The sequence below is a fragment of the Sphaerodactylus townsendi genome, linkage group LG15 (assembly GCF_021028975.2).
Source record: "Sphaerodactylus townsendi isolate TG3544 linkage group LG15, MPM_Stown_v2.3, whole genome shotgun sequence".
NCBI classification, from domain to species: domain Eukaryota; kingdom Metazoa; phylum Chordata; class Lepidosauria; order Squamata; family Sphaerodactylidae; genus Sphaerodactylus; species Sphaerodactylus townsendi.
The window spans coordinates 8723104-8739147 of record NC_059439.1 but is presented as its reverse complement, the minus strand read 5'-3'; the positions used below and the strand labels follow the sequence as shown (position 1 = coordinate 8739147).

Here is a 16044-nt window from a genome sequence, read left to right as displayed (position 1 = left end):
TGTGTACTTTAATGACTCAACGGCTGAGTCAAAATGGTCAGCAGATGCCCTTAATGTTTGCTCAGAATCAAGGAGATAGATGGGCCAGGTTGTTATTTCCAGCGCTAAAACCGGGGGAGGATATTGTGTCATGTTTTGCTCTCTTTGAAGCAACAGCCAAGGACTATCATTTAGGCTTCATTGGAAGAGACTGACTCGGACAGAACTGCTATTAAGGAAGCTCAGCAAATATTGTTGAGTTCAGCAACAACAACAGCCTTTATTGGCATACAAAAGCAAAAAATTACAAAACAGATATGTGTAATAAAGAAAAATTACAAGTGAGAAGAAACACGATTAGAAATTACTGATGTCAAGAATGAAGTTTGCAACATTCTCACAAAAAAGTGCATAGAACTATTCAGGAGATACGGAATTTTATAACATTCTTGCCATTAGGAACACTCCAAAAAAACCGGAGTTCATATATTTCATCTGTATTCTATCATATTTGGGGCATACAAACAGAGAATGGTCAAGTGTTTCGACAGTAACCAACTCACAAGAACTGTTTTAGAACATTCTACATTTTTCTATCTCCCATCCAAAAGGGCTGATGGTAACACATTACATCGTGCAGTACCCAAGGCTCTCCTCTGGGTGGGGTTAATCAAGCTGCGAAGATATGCTGCCATAACTCCACACACACTTGGAATTAATAATGTGGTAGGGGAACCAGTTGTCTTAGCTGCAAGGATCGAGTTATGAAAGTCCAGGTCCAAGAGTCTGTTCTTGAGTAACCTGCAAGCTTCCCCATTTGTAAGCATGAAAAGATGTTGTTGAGTCATGGCCCGAGGAAGACTTGGATGCCCCTGATTTAGTTGAGCAGCTAGTGAGAATTTGACTGAGAGTAAGTCTGGGTAGCTGATGAATGTGTGGCAAGATTTTATCTCAGTATTTACCAACAGACCTGGAAAAACTAATTTAATGACCCAAAACATTGATACAGGGGAGCTCAGCTAATTAAACAAAACCCATATTTTATTAGGGATCCAATGCCAGAAATAGTGAGACAGGAGATCAAGAAAAGGTTGCCACTGGTCATAACTGAGCCTTGTACGTCCAAATGGAGCAGTAATCTCGTGACTGTCCCTGAAAGGAGACTGTGTGAGAGTGAGCCTCCACAGTATCGGTTATGCCTGGGTTTTAGAAAATTGAATAAACACCCTGCTGGTATCTGAAGCAGTACAGTTAACTCCCTTTAATCACAGTGCACTGAGAACTAAGAAACAGAATGAATGTTCGGTAGGATGGAAGTGCAACAGCTGTTAAGTACAGGGCTCTGCCTTCCCATAGATTAAACCAGTGTGGCATCTGGAGAAATGGGTTTGCTTCCACACTCCTCCACATGAGCAGCAGATTCTAAGCCAGTGAAGCAGATTGGTTTCCCCCCTCCTTCAAATGAATGGCAGACTCTAATCTGGAGAACCATGTTCGATTCCCCACTCCTCCACATGGTCATTGGACTCTGATCTGGTGAACTGGATTTGTTTCCCTTCTCCTTCATATGATGCCTGCTGTGTGACCTTGGGCTAGACACAGTTCTCTCCAAACTCTGTGAGCCCCACCTACCTCACAAGGTTTCCATTGTGCAGAGGGGAAGGAAAGGCAATTTTAAGCTGCTTTGAGACTCCTTAAAAAGGTACCTAATAGCAGAGTGTTACAATTAACTCTTCTGTTTGAAATGTATACTGGGCATGTTGGACTAGGATTTGGGAAGTCTAAATTTGAATCTCCATGGAAGCTTGCTAGGTGACCTTGGGGCAATGATACAATATCAGCCCAACCTACCTCACAGGCCTGTTGTGAGAATAAAGTGGAGGAAAGGAAAAGGATTCAGGCCTCTTTGGGTCCCTGCTGGGCAGAAAGGCTGGGGAATAAATAAATGATCTCCTGTATGTGTGAACTGGATCTAAATAATCTTCCTCCATATACACTTAATGTCCTTCTCATCTTACAAACTAAGCAAAGATTGGGGTTTAAAACATGACAGCCAGTCACTATTGCATATCTCCTTTGATTCTTTATTAGAGGTTTGAAATTAATTGGTTTGAAAGGATGGGCTAGAATTTAGGCGTTACTTTGTGAAATGCAGTCCAAAAATAAAGTTATGTTCAGGTGCGAGGCCAAGCCCACACCAGGCATGTATGCTGTCCTCTCTGGAAAGTGCTTCTGAGATCTCCCTGTGGTGTTTGGCTTATGTGTGGCATTCTTTAGTTCATTTGTTGGTAGCTGCAGAGCAAAGTATGAGTTTGCCATGCAATTTTAACCACTTTTGTGGGGGAATGGGCTACGCTTGTGCTAAAAGGCAACAACTCAAGCTGTCTAATTTTTAAAATTGTATATGACTTTCTGATCAAAAGATCTTTTTTAAAACATGCAGCTGCCGTGCAAAAGAAACAGATTTCAAACAGAAGAAGAGTTGGTCTTTACACCCCACTTTTCCCTAACCTTTTAAAGAGTTCCAGAGTGTCTTACAGTCACCACTGAGAGAGTTCTATAAGAAATGTGACTAGCTGAAGGTCACTCAGCAGGCTTCATATGTAAGACCGAGGAAATAAATCCAGTTCACCAGATAAGAGTCTGGCGCTCATGTGGAGGATTGGGGAATCAAACCCAGTTCTCCAAATTAGAGTCCACTGCTCTTAACCACTACACCACACTGGCTGAATCATTCCCATACATTCCTTGCTTGCTTTTCTAGTTACCTTTTCCTCATTGTGCATCATTTATGGCAGTGAAAAAGGTGTTCACCTTGTCTACTTTATGGCCTGTTAAAAAGCATCACTTATAGCAATAATACAAAGATAACTTGAATTAATGTTATCCAGGCTCAGACATAGTGCAGTTACTTGGATGATGTTTCTGTTATTGCTGTCAAAGGATGTGGACAAACTGCTTGGAGGAGTTCAGTCCACCGCTCCAATGCTCAGCGCTTGCCTTGCGTGGCTTATTACATTTACGGGATTGCAGTTGTCCAGTAGGAAGTTTCCTGTTTTGGGGGAAAGGTCCTCGAGTAGGTCATGCACAATCAGTTCCAGGTTTCCTTGGATGGGATGCATTATATTGGCTCGCATAGAAAACCCATTTCTGGCCTTGTTTGAAGACTGGTTGCCTGATGGATGACCTTCAGAGCGGCAAGAGATCAAAGCCTTCTTGAGTTTCATGGCATCTTTTGAGAGGCCCTTTCTGCACGGGGCCAAAAACGGATGGAAAAAACACCGCTTTCTGCACGGGGCCCACGGACGGAAAAAACACCGCTCCCCGGGGAGCTGTTCGCACAGGCAGCCGTCCTGTGCGGGCCCAAGCAGCATGAAGGTGCTGCTTTCCACCTTCCTTCCCAAGGGAGGTTTTTGGAAAGCGCTGCCTCCCCATCAGCGTGGTGCGAACCGCACTGCGCCGAAGGCGCCGCTTTTCCTGTCCCCCCCCCCCCCTGCACTCACCTCGTCCTCCAGCGTCAGTCTGGAGGGCTGCTGAGACCTGCCCACGCTGCCCTCCGACCGCTGGAGGTCAGAGGGCAGCATGGGTGGGTCCCTGCAGCCCTCCAGACCGACACTGGAGGACGAGGTGAGTGGGGGGGGAACGCAGAAGAGGCGAGGTGAGTGGTGGGGGGAGATGCAGAAGAGGCATAATTTCTGCCGGTGGAGAGGCGCCCTTTCCGCTGTGCCGGAAAAGGCCAGAGTGGTTGGGAGGATGGGTGTCTGGATACCATGCCCTGGAAACCCTGTCCCAAACCGGCTCAGTGGGACCAGAAGGTGGTGCTAGGAAATAACAGTTGTGCTGGGGAGTCTTACGGGGTTTTATTCAGACCTCCAGACTATTCAGCATCTGCATAAAACTGCCGTGAAAAGTCATCTAGGGACTGGAGCAAGGTCATTAACATCGTAATGAAATCCATCTCATCTCTTTTTCAAATGAGACAGTGAATGTTCTGAAAGAGTTATTGGAAGCAGTAATGGTTTTGTCAAGGGCCAGAAACTTAATCCAGAATCCAGCCTGTTCAGAACAGGGGTGCTATCTCTCTTATGGATTAGGTTCTTGGCTTAAAGGTAAAGTTAGAGCCAGGCCTATTGGATGGGAATCACCAACGGGTTGGTATGCAGAGGAAAGCAATGGCAAAACCACCTCTGCTCATCCTTCCCTTGAAAACCTGATTAAGGGGTCATCAAAAGTCAGTTGCTACTTGACGGCACTTTATTGTTTGAGCCTGTCACTTCCACCTGAGCATGAACAGCAGAATCTGTTAGCAAAACTGATTATTTTTACTTCAGTTTTAAAATAATCTCTCTTTCAAACATGTTTTCAATGTGTCTGACTATTCAGTTACTGGAGCATATAAAACATTAGGATATGTAATTAAACTTCTATAGAATGTTGAAAAGTAAAACAGAACTACAACTTGTATTAATTAGAGAGGGAGATTTTGGGTAAGCTTAGAGAAACGCCCTAACTTTTTTTACTTTCAAAGTAACAAATTAAATTGACTAATAGTGGGGTTGAGCTTTGCAAGCGAAGCTGTTGTACATATGTATTCAGCTTGGAATAATGCATTTATCAGTGAATTTATATGAGAAACTAATACATTTTCAAAATTCTTTTAAAATTTAAATTTCAGTGTTCTTTGTTTTAGCATCTGTTTTCAAATGAAAGCTAATTTGCATGCATAGAAGCATTTTAAGGTTGAACTCACTTCAGAAGTCTAAATGTACAATTTCTGAAACTGGAGCCATAAAGGCGCAATCAGTCAAAACTTTTTGGTATGTGGCATCTACCCTATGTGATAGGGCAATGTAATTAATTTTACTAGCCTGATGAACTGAAATACAAGTTAAAGTACCTGCAGTTACATTACATGTGAAACATAAACTAATGGATAAGAGCAGATCCAGAAATTTAAGACCAGACTTCTTAATAATAACATCCTGTGATGAATAATCTAAGGGAGAAACAATAACAGCAGTCTGGGAGTTCATTCCCTTTCTTACATCTATAAAAACCTACCCTATTCTGGCATGAAAATCTCCGCTTACTATAAAGTGAGAATTAGCATACTGGAAAAACAGAGATTCCATGGTAACTGCCAGAAGATCCCAGAGGCTCCCTTTTACCTGGAACACAGAACTCTTATGTGGGATTGTACAAGATTTAAGGCTTCAAACATGAAGACCTTTCGCTATTAAAGTCTGGAAGTCAAATCAAAATCTTAGAGCGGCCTTCTCGTCTTTACACTTTCAAATAATGTCAACAGCTGTGTTAGCTGGACACTGTTGTCAAATGCCAAAACATCAACACTTTTGTATCTGTGGCTTTCTAATACTGGAGGACTTACCCCCTTATATGTTTGACTGTCCGCTGTAAAAGAAAAGTTCATTGCCAAAGAAAAGTACATTCTCAGCCAAGGGGAATTCTGATTTTTGTGACCTCAGTGTAACATAGTGGCCACAGTGGTGGACTGGGCCTGGTTCAAAATGCTGTTTGGCTTGAAGTTCACTGGGTAACTTCAGGTCAATTGTTCTTGCCCATGCTACTCTGGAAAGAATCCTGAGCTCTTTGGAGAATGTGCAGGATAAAATTAAACACTGGAGTGAATGGCATTTTAAAATTTCTCAAATGTGTATTTTAAGCGTATACTTTTTTAGTTTTGTTTCTAAGATTCAAAATTTTAGAGTGCTTGAAACTCCCCAGTAACAGCGTTGTAGTGAGAGGAAGAGTAGGAACGGAAGGTTAAGGTCAACGTGGCCAGTCTTCCCTCTAAACTAAGTCATGGGAACAGCATGCACAAAGCTTGTACACCTTCTCTAACTTGCTGCATTTGTTTCAGATTATGACGATGGGTTTTCTATGAAACACACGGCTACAGCCCGTTTCCAAAGAAACCACCGCTTGATTAGTGAGATCCTGAGTGAAAGCGTCGTGCCTGACGTCCGATCAGTGGTTACCACAGCACGGATGCAAGTTCTCAAAAGACAGGTCCAGTCTTTGATGGTTCATCAGGTAAAGTCTAGATAACTGAAGACTATTAATATGTGTGTCATCTTTGGGTAGAATACTTAGTGTAGAGGTGGAGCTGCCTGTCTGCCGTAACTTTCTACAGAAGTTTCTACTGACATTTTTCTGGAATGGATGGAAGATATTTTTATTCAAACTGCCTTCAGGTGCCCAGTGATCTGGCTGGCTCTTTGGAACCCTGATTGCTGAACTCGAGACGTAAAATTTCTGGAAAGTCTGGAGACACAGAATCACCATTTATAACTTACTTACATGTAAATTGCAATGTTTGACATATTTATAGAATTTAAACATTATAAATGCTTTAGTTTTTTGTACAAGCAAAATTGTAAATATACACAATATGAAAGAAAACTGCAAGCTTTTCACCCTATGCTGTTTTAGCAGGTGTACCTTAATTTTTGCAATCTGGTTGGAGAGGGCTAAGTTATCTATTAAACTTTCACTTTTCCTTTGAGGCTTTGGTGCATCCACTGCCCAGCTCCTTTTGATCTTTTTTCTCCCTGCAAGGTAGGACAATAAGCTGCTTATTACCCAGTCTGCAAGGAAACATGCCAGTGTGGTTTGAGGGAGAAGGGGAAAGGACAACCATGTCGGATCAAAAAGGACATCAGAAGACGCACAATTGTTGAAAAGCAATTATAACTCTGGTTGAGGGTTTTCCGGGCTGTGTGGCCGTGGTCTGGTAGATCTTGTTCCTAACGTTTCACCTGCATCTGGGGCTGGCATCTTCAGAGGTGTATCACAGAGAGAAGTCTGTCCAGTAACAGACTTCCCTCTGTAATATACCTCTGAAGATGCCAGTCACAGATGCTGCCGAAATGTTGGGAACAAGATCTACCAGACCGTGGCCACACAGCTTGTAAAGCCCACAACAACCAGTTGAATCCGGCTGTGAAAGCCTTCAACAATACAATTATAACTCTGTTTGTTCCCCTCATGACTCTGTTTGTTCCCCTCATGACTCTGTTTATAACTCTGTTTGTTCATCCTCAGTCTTCCGTGCAATCCCACATTGGGACTGTGCTCGTGCAGCCATGGTGAAAGTCCTTGAGCTTTAATGTTAGAGGTCACTCTTACGGCTGTTGGCTGCGTGCTCGCATTCCCTCCAAACTGAACAAGAGCAGCAGCCCGATGCCCTCTGCCTCAGTTTCTTCATCGTTGCCAAGGGGGAAAGTTCACTTGAGCTACGTTCTTCGTGAAGGAGTTTTGTTGACTATTTCTCCCTACTCCAGTGGTGGTGGTGGTGGTTGGCAGACCCAGTCGGGGTTGTTTAAAAAACATACTTTGTGTTGGGCAAAAATAACCCACATGGATAAACATGCCCTCTGTTTACTGTGCCTTGGAGCAAGCCATAATGTCTCAGCCTGTAAAATTTGCCAGACATTTACAGCAAGCACGAAAGAGGCCAGGACTTCTAATTGGAAAGCGGCCCTGTATGAGAAGTTGCTGTCGGTGGTGCAGGAGATGGGAGTTTGAGCCAGAGCAGAAGGTGCTAAGTCCGACTCAGCAGAAAAGAAAGCGGCCACAGTGGTTCCAGCTGGATCCCAGTCAGATTCGCAGACTTCTCATTGGTTCCAAGGAGTAGCTCGAAACTACCTTTGAAGAAGACGACGACTAAGCATCTGGGAAAGGCCAAGGGGAGCTGGAGAGTCTGATCAGGAATATGTTGCCAGTTGAGAGAACCCCTTCATTGAGTTCTCTATTGACAGTATGTCTGTTGGATGAGGAGGTGTCCATTCCAGTGGGTGCCCCAGATATGGCGCTTGTATTGCATCTGGTGCTGCAGAGAGCGGAAGACACGAATGTGCTAGTAGCAGGGGTCTGCAACCTGAGGCTCTCCAGATGTTCATGGACTACAAATCCCATCAGCCCCTGCCAGCATGGCCAATTGGGGCAGATGGAAATTGTAGTCCACGAACATCTGGAGAGCCTCAGGTTGCAGACCCCTGCTACTAGCACATTTGTATCTTCCGCTCTCTGCAGCAGCAGCTGCTCCATCTGCAATACAAGCACCATATCTGAGGCAGGTTGCCGACCCCTGTGACAGCTAGTGAGACAAAATTTGCTGAAGTTGTTGGCATCACCTGTCTTTCAACAACAGTTGGCACAGACCGTACCACTGAGCTATTCCATTTTTCATGTCAGTAGATTTGGAGTTTTTAACTAGTCTGGGTGCATTCCTTCCACGCATACACATGCTGTTGATTCTTGTCCCCTTAGTGCTACAACTCTTTTCAAGTGCACAAAAATACCCTGCCGTGTATCAGCAACAAGTCCAGGTGTCAGTCACTCAGCCTCAGGATGTTCATGAAGTCACCTTCTGGATTTGAATGCACATGTTAGGTGTTTGATTTCACTTTATTTTGTCTACAGAACTGACCTTCCCCTGACTTCGGGGAAGGGTAAGGGGCGAGGTCCAATATTCACTGCTTCAGATGAATCTTGTGGAATCTGTTTGTAGATCAGATATAATAAAGGTGTGGGCTGACTCTCCAAAAATACCTGTACATGCCGTTCTCTGTCATAACAATGCAACTCTGGTACTGGGTGAAATGGGGAGCTGCTTCTTTCAAAGGCGTTGGTGCATCTTTTCATTAGTATGTAAATGCCAGAACCTGTTTCTCAATATGTGTCCTTTGACTTCCTTAGTTGCTTGATGCAGTAGAAATTGCATAGCTTATTCTTCTGTACTCTTCTGGTCCCATCAAGGGCAGATATGAATCCCCTAGTCTTAAACTGTCCTACAGTTTTTAGCTGCCTAGGTGTGTGTTTTTGAGCCACCTTGAGCATTTTGAGAGGAAAGGCAGGAGAACAATATTTTAATAAATAAATGTACATCTTCTAAGAGCCAGTGTGGTATAGTGGTTAAGTGCAAGGGGATTCTAATCTGGCGAACTGGGTTTGATTCCCCACTCCTCCACCTGAGTAACGAAGGCTTATCTGGCGAACCAGATGTGTTTCTAATCTGGCGAACTGGGTTTGATTCCCCACTCCTCCACCTGAGTAACGAAGGCTTATCTGGCGAACCAGATGTGTTTCTGCACTCCTACATTTCCGCTGGGTGACCTTGGACTAGTCACAGTTCTTCGGAACTCCCTCAGCCCCACCTACTTCACAAGGTGTCTGTTGTGGGGAGAGGAAGGGAAAAAGGAGCTTGTAAGCCACCTTGAATCTCCTTACACGAGAGAAAGGTGGGGTATAAATCCAAACTCTTCTTCTTCTTCTTAGCAGACTAATCCTATGTATGAAGCATTTAGTACCAGCATGCTGTGAAAATTAATTTAGCAGAAATTAAAGGTGTATCTAATTACATTTCAAACGTAAACGAGTAGTCAGGGTTAACTCCCAAATAAATCCTTGGATATGTGATTCTGCGAGGAGTTTGATCGTCTAAGGAGTTCTCAGCAGTCACAGAAATCTGCAATTAATAGAGATTTTTTTTTCTGATTGAACTAGTTTAAAGCCATCTTCTTTGTATTGGGGATATGATTTTATCACCTTATTTCTTAAGTCCTTTTTTTTTTTTGCTCTTAGGAACCTGCAGTTTCCCCTCCCCGAGTCTGGTAACATCTATTCATTTGTTCTGACATCCTTGTTACAAGTTCACATTCCCTTCACCTTGCCATTTTTCTTTTTGTCCTCCAGCGGAAGCTGGAAGCTGAGCTCCTGCAAATAGAAGAACGTCACCAGGACAAGAAAAGGAAGTTCTTGGAAAGCACAGAATCCTTTAACAACGAGCTCAAGAGGGTACGGTTCTGCAAAGTATTTTCTGCATCTAGCATGGAATCCAGTGGATTCTTGATCTCTTCTTATTAATTCCGCGTGCATGGACCTGTGTGTGGTGTGACCAGAGGTGGGATCCAACCAGTTCTCACCACTTCTCTAGAAGTGGTTACTAATTTTTTCTGAGTGCCGAGAAGGGGTTACTAAAGCAACCTCCCTGCCAAATAGGGAGGTGCGTGTGTGCGGCGGCACCACTGTTTGAATCCCACCACCATCGGAACCTGTTATTAAAATTTTTGGATCCCACCACTGGGTGTGACACATGGTTCTGTAGGGCTGACGATCGAGTGTGCTGGAATCTTGCCATGTTCTTAACATCTCTAGTCCATTGAGAGATTTTTCTCTGCCCACACTTGAGACTGAAGGTGTGGCTATATGCTGTTCTTGGTCCCAAAGTCCAGAAGCCACAGAATGCAGAAGGCGTCTTTTGCTGCTGAGACCCCATTCTCAGTGAGTGTGGAAAGGCTGTGTCTGAGCTGCACCATTTCGTCATCGTTAGCTGCTCTGAATTTGTTTTTTTTTTAGAAAAGCAAAGGGAGGAATATGGCAGAGAAGCAGTTCCAGACTCCTGCAAAAGCCCCTCCTGATCTGGTTAATCAAAAGTTTGGATAGAGCAAACCACAAAGCTGCCACCAGCCTGTCTTCTCAGGCAGAGGTCATATGTGTTCCTGTGGACACCCTGGTGCCCATCAACACCTGTTACAGGGCCTGCCAGGTGTTTTTAGGAAGTGGGTGGGCCAGATAGGGCTTTTGCCCAGCAAGGCTTCTGATTGGCTATTGGAGATTTGATTGGCTGTGCAGATTTTTTGAAAAATGTTGCTTTGGTAGCAGCAAGACCACAGCGCAAGGATCTATTATCATGTTACTGAAGTTAAGCTGTGTCAATAATTTTGTGGTTTTTCCCACTTCCTATGATGGGCATTTTATGGCAGCCATTTTGTTGCGACTACTCTGTGTCAGAATTCCAAATGTGACCTCAGGGTCAAATAGTTTCAAAGGTCACTAATAGAGCTGAAGTTGGTATAGTCACAACCACCCTCTTGGTCTCTAGCTTATTTACACACACCTAGGTTTTGCATAGAACCCAGTGGGACTAGTTGTGTGTGTGTGTTTTGTTTACTTCCCACCCTCACTAGAGCAGGTGGCAAGCAAATGTGTAGTCAGTTCAGAGTCAAGCAAGTCCAGGAGTTCAAGCAGGTAGGCACGGAGGTACAAGGTGTGGAGCAGGGAACCTGGTGCATGGAGCTTTCCAGTGAAACACACTCGTTGCACCCAGGCAGAGCCAAGCCCAAGACAGGGTTTATATAGGAGATCTTGGCTAATGAGGCTGTGATCCTGCAAGGACTCAGTCCTCCTCAGATGCAAATGCCTCCAATTCACAGAGCCATCTGCCATACCTAGCAGCAATCCAAGCACTTCTCCTTTCAGCATGTAGCTGCTGCCTTTGTCTTTGCCTTCTTCATGGAGCTGGCTCATTACTCAGCCAATCTGAGGTAACTGATGGCCCTCCTACCTGCAGGGCATCAGGCTTTGTTGCTGGCTCTACCTCAGCTGGCAGGGAAGGGCTTGGAGCTGGCTCTGTCGCCTGCAGCTCCTGATCCACAGTGCCTTCAGGCTCCACGTCAGATTCCTCAACTCCCAGGGTCTGGCTCATGACACTTACCTTCGATATCAGTGTCTTGATGGATAACTCCAAGTCCGCTAGCAGTTGTATAGCTTCTCCACCAGTCTGAGAAGTTCAGTCTGGAGGCTGAAAGTTTCTCCTCCAAGCCTGTTTTTGGCCATTCACTTCAAAAGTGTCCAAGCAGGAAAATTAAAGAAGAGCTATCTTAACACCTCTAACCAAACAGCTAGTTGAAGCTAGGATTCATTTTTTCATTGGTTAGCTGATAGATCACTGTAAACTTACCTCACCAGTCTCTTTAGCATTGTGTCCTCATCCACATAAGAATGTATATGTTTTAAGAACACATTTTCATTTCTTTACAACTATCTGGTAGACCAGATAGTTTCAGTGACCCACTTGTTGGATAACCTTGGTCCAGTCACAGATCCTCAGTCACGTGTACCTCAGAGGGTGCTGGCTATGAGGAGAAAGTGGGGGATGGGAGAAGCAGTATGCTACGCTGAGTTTCTTGGAAAAAAAGCAGAATTAAAATGTACTAAATAAATGAAATGCTGCAGTAGGGGCTTACCTAATTGCGTTCTGCTTCATTCAAAGAAGTTCCCATGCCACCAAATCATAAAAACTTGGCTTGACCTGTTCTCTCTGGTGTCTTCCCTGACCAGAACCAGTTAAGTTTGTGAATGGCTTGCTGAAAAGTATTGACCATTGCTTCAGTCCTACACCTTTAACCCCTCTGTGACATCCTAGAAAACAATCACACATTTCACATCACTGACTGGGTATTTTGTATTTTGTTAGAAACTAGGGAATTGTGACTTTTAATGTGGAAAGCAGGTTGTAGCTGTACAAACAGTATCTGCAGCCAGTCTCTTTAATAACATGTTGGCATCCATGCAGTACCATACAATGGTCAAAGTGCCTCATATATATTATCTTCACAGCCTGTGCAACAAGAGTGCTTAGAGGGTGGATCATTGGTAGTGTCTGCTGGCTCCTAGGATTTTGGCAAAGTGGTTAGCTAGACCTTGGGCTGGAGAGAGACAGAGAGAGTGGCTCCCCCGGCAGCTTCAAGGCACAGGAGCGACAGGAGCTCTCAGACAGGAAGGCAGAGCAACTCAGCCAGAGCTTTGGGTTCTGAACTGACAGGGCTTCTCTCTGTTCTCACTTTTAGCTGTGTAGCCTGAAGGTCGAGGTGGACATGGAAAAAATTGCCGCAGAAATTGCCCAAGCAGAGGAACAGGCCCGCAAGCGGCAGGAGGAACGGGAGAAAGAAGCAGTGGAGCAGGCCGAACGCAGTCAGAACAGTGCTAGCGCCGAGGAAGAGCCAGCAGCGAGCAAGGCCGAGGAGAAGAAGGAAGAAGGAAATACTTCCATGGAGACAGGTAACCCTTTTCCCAAGTTGAGCTGCAGATTGGAAAAAAAGGTTAAAGCCCACATCCGTTAGAGGTAACTATGAACACTCTGAGAGCCAGCATGGTGTAATGTTAAGGTGGCCCTCCTAGCTGCCTGGACTAGGATGTGGGAGACCCAGGTTCGAATTCCCACTCTGCCATGGAAACTTGCTGGGTGACCTTGAGTCACACACCCTCAGCCTTGACCTTGGCAAGTATTTGGATGGGAAACCACCAAAAATGCCAGGGGTGTGAGGCAGGCAATGGCAAACCACCTCCCAAAAGGTCTTGCCTTGAAAAGACTACGGGGTCACCATAAGTCAACTGTGACTTTTCAGCAAAAGAAAAAAGAACCCTCTCCCCATTTCCTCCTTGCCAGTCTGCCCACCCCCCAAGCCCAAAGGATAGTACATGCAGCAACAATGCAGATGTTTAACACAATACAGATGTTTAGCACATTGACCAAGATAAAATGTCTCTCTTACAGAGGAGCCTCCTCCAGAGGAAGCGATTGAGACCCAGCAGAACGGAGAAGGAACGTCCACTCCAGAAGATAAGGAGAGTGGCCAGGAGGGAGTGGAAAGCATAGCGGAGGAAGGAACCAGTGACAGCAATACGGGGTCAGAGAGCAACAGCGCAGTGGTGGAAGAGCCCCCTGCTGATCCGATCGCTCCAGAAGAGAGTGAAAAGAAAGAATGAGCAGAGAGCCTGTTATTGTTGCTTATCTCTCTTTGTAAAGTGATTGGGAAAATGCTCTTTTGAGGAGTGAGGGGGAGTGTTCGTGGATATTCTGTATATTGGTCCCCACCTACCATAATAAGTGCTCAGTCCCCCAGGTTCAAATTCCCCGGGACAAGCAATAGCCAAAGGCATGGGAAAGATCCCAGTTCTAGTTCATTTTTAAAGATAAGAGCAGCTCTAAGGAAACACATTGTGTCTGCCTTTTTAAAATAAAATTTTTGCCTCCTTTTTCCCAGGGAGGACTTAAAAATCATCTGAATTTCTCATACCATCCTTCCAGTCATTTGTTGAAGAGCAAGTTTTCTGAAAATTAATTATCCCATTTTTTTCCACATCTCTCAACACGGATGTGTGTTTCATGCTATGGACTTAATATTCCAAACTGCAGTTGTATTCCAAAGTGCCGTTCCCGTAAAGTATAAAAGAAGATTGGTTGTCTGAAAAATACCACTTCCACGGTACAGAATTATTATTGTGTATTTTTATTTTCTACTAGATTCGAAATCAAAATACTGAGTCTTCAAAGATTGTTGAAAAATCCTCTGGCTTGCGTTTCTCTTCTCCACCTTCTGCTCCCTCAAAATATCTTCCTATCACATGTTCCTAAAATGCAAGATTTTTTTAAAAAATGAAAACATAGTAATGCCTTGGTGTTATAATTTATTTCACAGGAAACAGCATGCAAAGATAGAGTGAGGACCATAATATGGATACTTTGCTGTTAACATTCCCTCTTCCATTATTAAAGAAAAAAACACAAATTGCATTGTTAGGTATGAAAAAAGAAATGCTTGGATCTTGAAACCAAACACTGACAATGTAAATTCCAAGTCTCTGTCAAAGGTTAATTTAGCCTTGGAGGACAAAACTCCCATTTTGTCTCCTGCCGCTGTCTGTTGGACAAGGAAACAGAAGGGCATGCCGTTTATTATCACAACAGCCATGACTCTGTAGGGCATTCCTGCCCCAAATACGATTGCATGATGTGATACCATTGTGTCTTGGGGCTGTTTTGGAGCACTGTGGGATCATTCTCTTGAAGGGTTCTTTTTCCCCCCTTCTGGTGCTCTTTGATCCTTTTGTCAAGAATGATCTGACGCAGAGGTGTGATGAAACACAAACCAGAATAGGTTACTTGAAGCACCTCTCTTAACTCTCTTGAGCTGTGCCTCACTCCAAAAGTACCCTGCAAACAGTTTGCATCAGTCAACAAACCTGAGTCGACATGAGTTTTTCAGATCTCTTTCCACGTCCCAATTATTTGTTTTTCTTTTTTAAAAACAACCTGTCTGAAAATTCCTCTTCTGGGCAAGTTAGACAGATGTCTCCCTAATTTTTTTTTATTGTAACTTGAAGTGAAGGCAACGCATGCCTCCTGTTCCATCTTGGTTTATGGTTTTGTGTTATTGTTTTTTAAAGGACACTTCATTCTAGTTTTAAATGCTTTTGACATAATAAACTAGTACATGTTTTGAGAAAATTGGATAATTATAGTTGACTCCTGAACACACTGGGAAGCCCTTCTTTCCCACAAAGAAAGTGGTGCTGTATACCTTTCTGTATTTATATTTATGTATGTATGGTGCGTGTGTGCGTGCGTCCGTGCAAGGGGGTTATGTGCAGTATTCCAGACACAGTTCTAACTGACAATTCTGGTTCAACAGAGAGGCCCTGTTTTCCCATAAAGAAAGTGGTGCTGTATACCTTTCTGTATGTGTATGTATAAATGGTGTGTGAATGTATATGTATGTATGTCTGGTTCAACTAGTGGTTGCAGTGTAGAAACCCAAGTCTGTGCTAAAAGATGTATCCACATAACTCAGCTGGGGTGCAGATGAGCATCAGTATTAACCCTCTGCACCAAGACTGCTTACTTTATCTTAAGAACATTCCCATGGTATGAAAAAGCCCTTTCCATTATTGTTTTGATGAGTCTTATAACACCACCTATTCATTAGATCTTCTTCTGCACTCATTGGCTGCATCTGTTCTTGCCAACTCAATCAAAACTGACGAACTCGCTGGCATCATGATGTCATTCACTCAGTGACTCTTGATTGGCCTGATCAAGTTCTCCAGGAACAAAGCAGCAAAAACCAGAAGAAAACAATGTATTGTCGAAGGCTTTCACAGCCAGATTCTCAACTGGTTGTGGTGGGTTTTCCGGGCTGTGTGGCCGTGGTCTGATAGATCTTGTTCCTAACGTTTTGCCTGCATCTGTGGCTGGCATCTTCAAAGGTGTATCACTGACACTGTGTGTAACACACTTCTCTCTGTAATACACCTCTGAAGATGTCAGCCACAGAAGCAGGCAAAACGTTAGGAATAAGATCTACCAGACCATGGCCACACAGCCCAGAAAACCCACAACAACCAGAAGAAAACAGTTGGTGTTCCAACAATAAAATATTTTCACAACGTTAGGATTTCTCAGAATATAGCTCGACTCCT

The 16044-nt window shown here is 43.9% G+C and overlaps 1 protein-coding gene across 3 annotated transcripts in view; it reads left to right on the top strand.

Annotated features, from left to right (window-relative positions):
* Nucleotides 1-15073, top strand: part of SMARCE1 (SWI/SNF related, matrix associated, actin dependent regulator of chromatin, subfamily e, member 1) — a 45830-nt gene extending 30757 nt beyond the window's left edge. For all 3 annotated transcript variants that reach the window (XM_048517139.1, XM_048517138.1, XM_048517140.1), the window contains 4 exons: nucleotides 5861-6033; nucleotides 9697-9798; nucleotides 12633-12843; nucleotides 13340-15073. In XM_048517139.1, coding sequence (XP_048373096.1) covers nucleotides 5861-6033; nucleotides 9697-9798; nucleotides 12633-12843; nucleotides 13340-13551 — 698 coding nt within the window. In that variant the 3' untranslated portion in view covers nucleotides 13552-15073. The remainder of the gene's footprint in view (nucleotides 1-5860; nucleotides 6034-9696; nucleotides 9799-12632; nucleotides 12844-13339) is intronic.
* The last annotated feature ends 971 nt before the right edge of the window (nucleotides 15074-16044 follow it).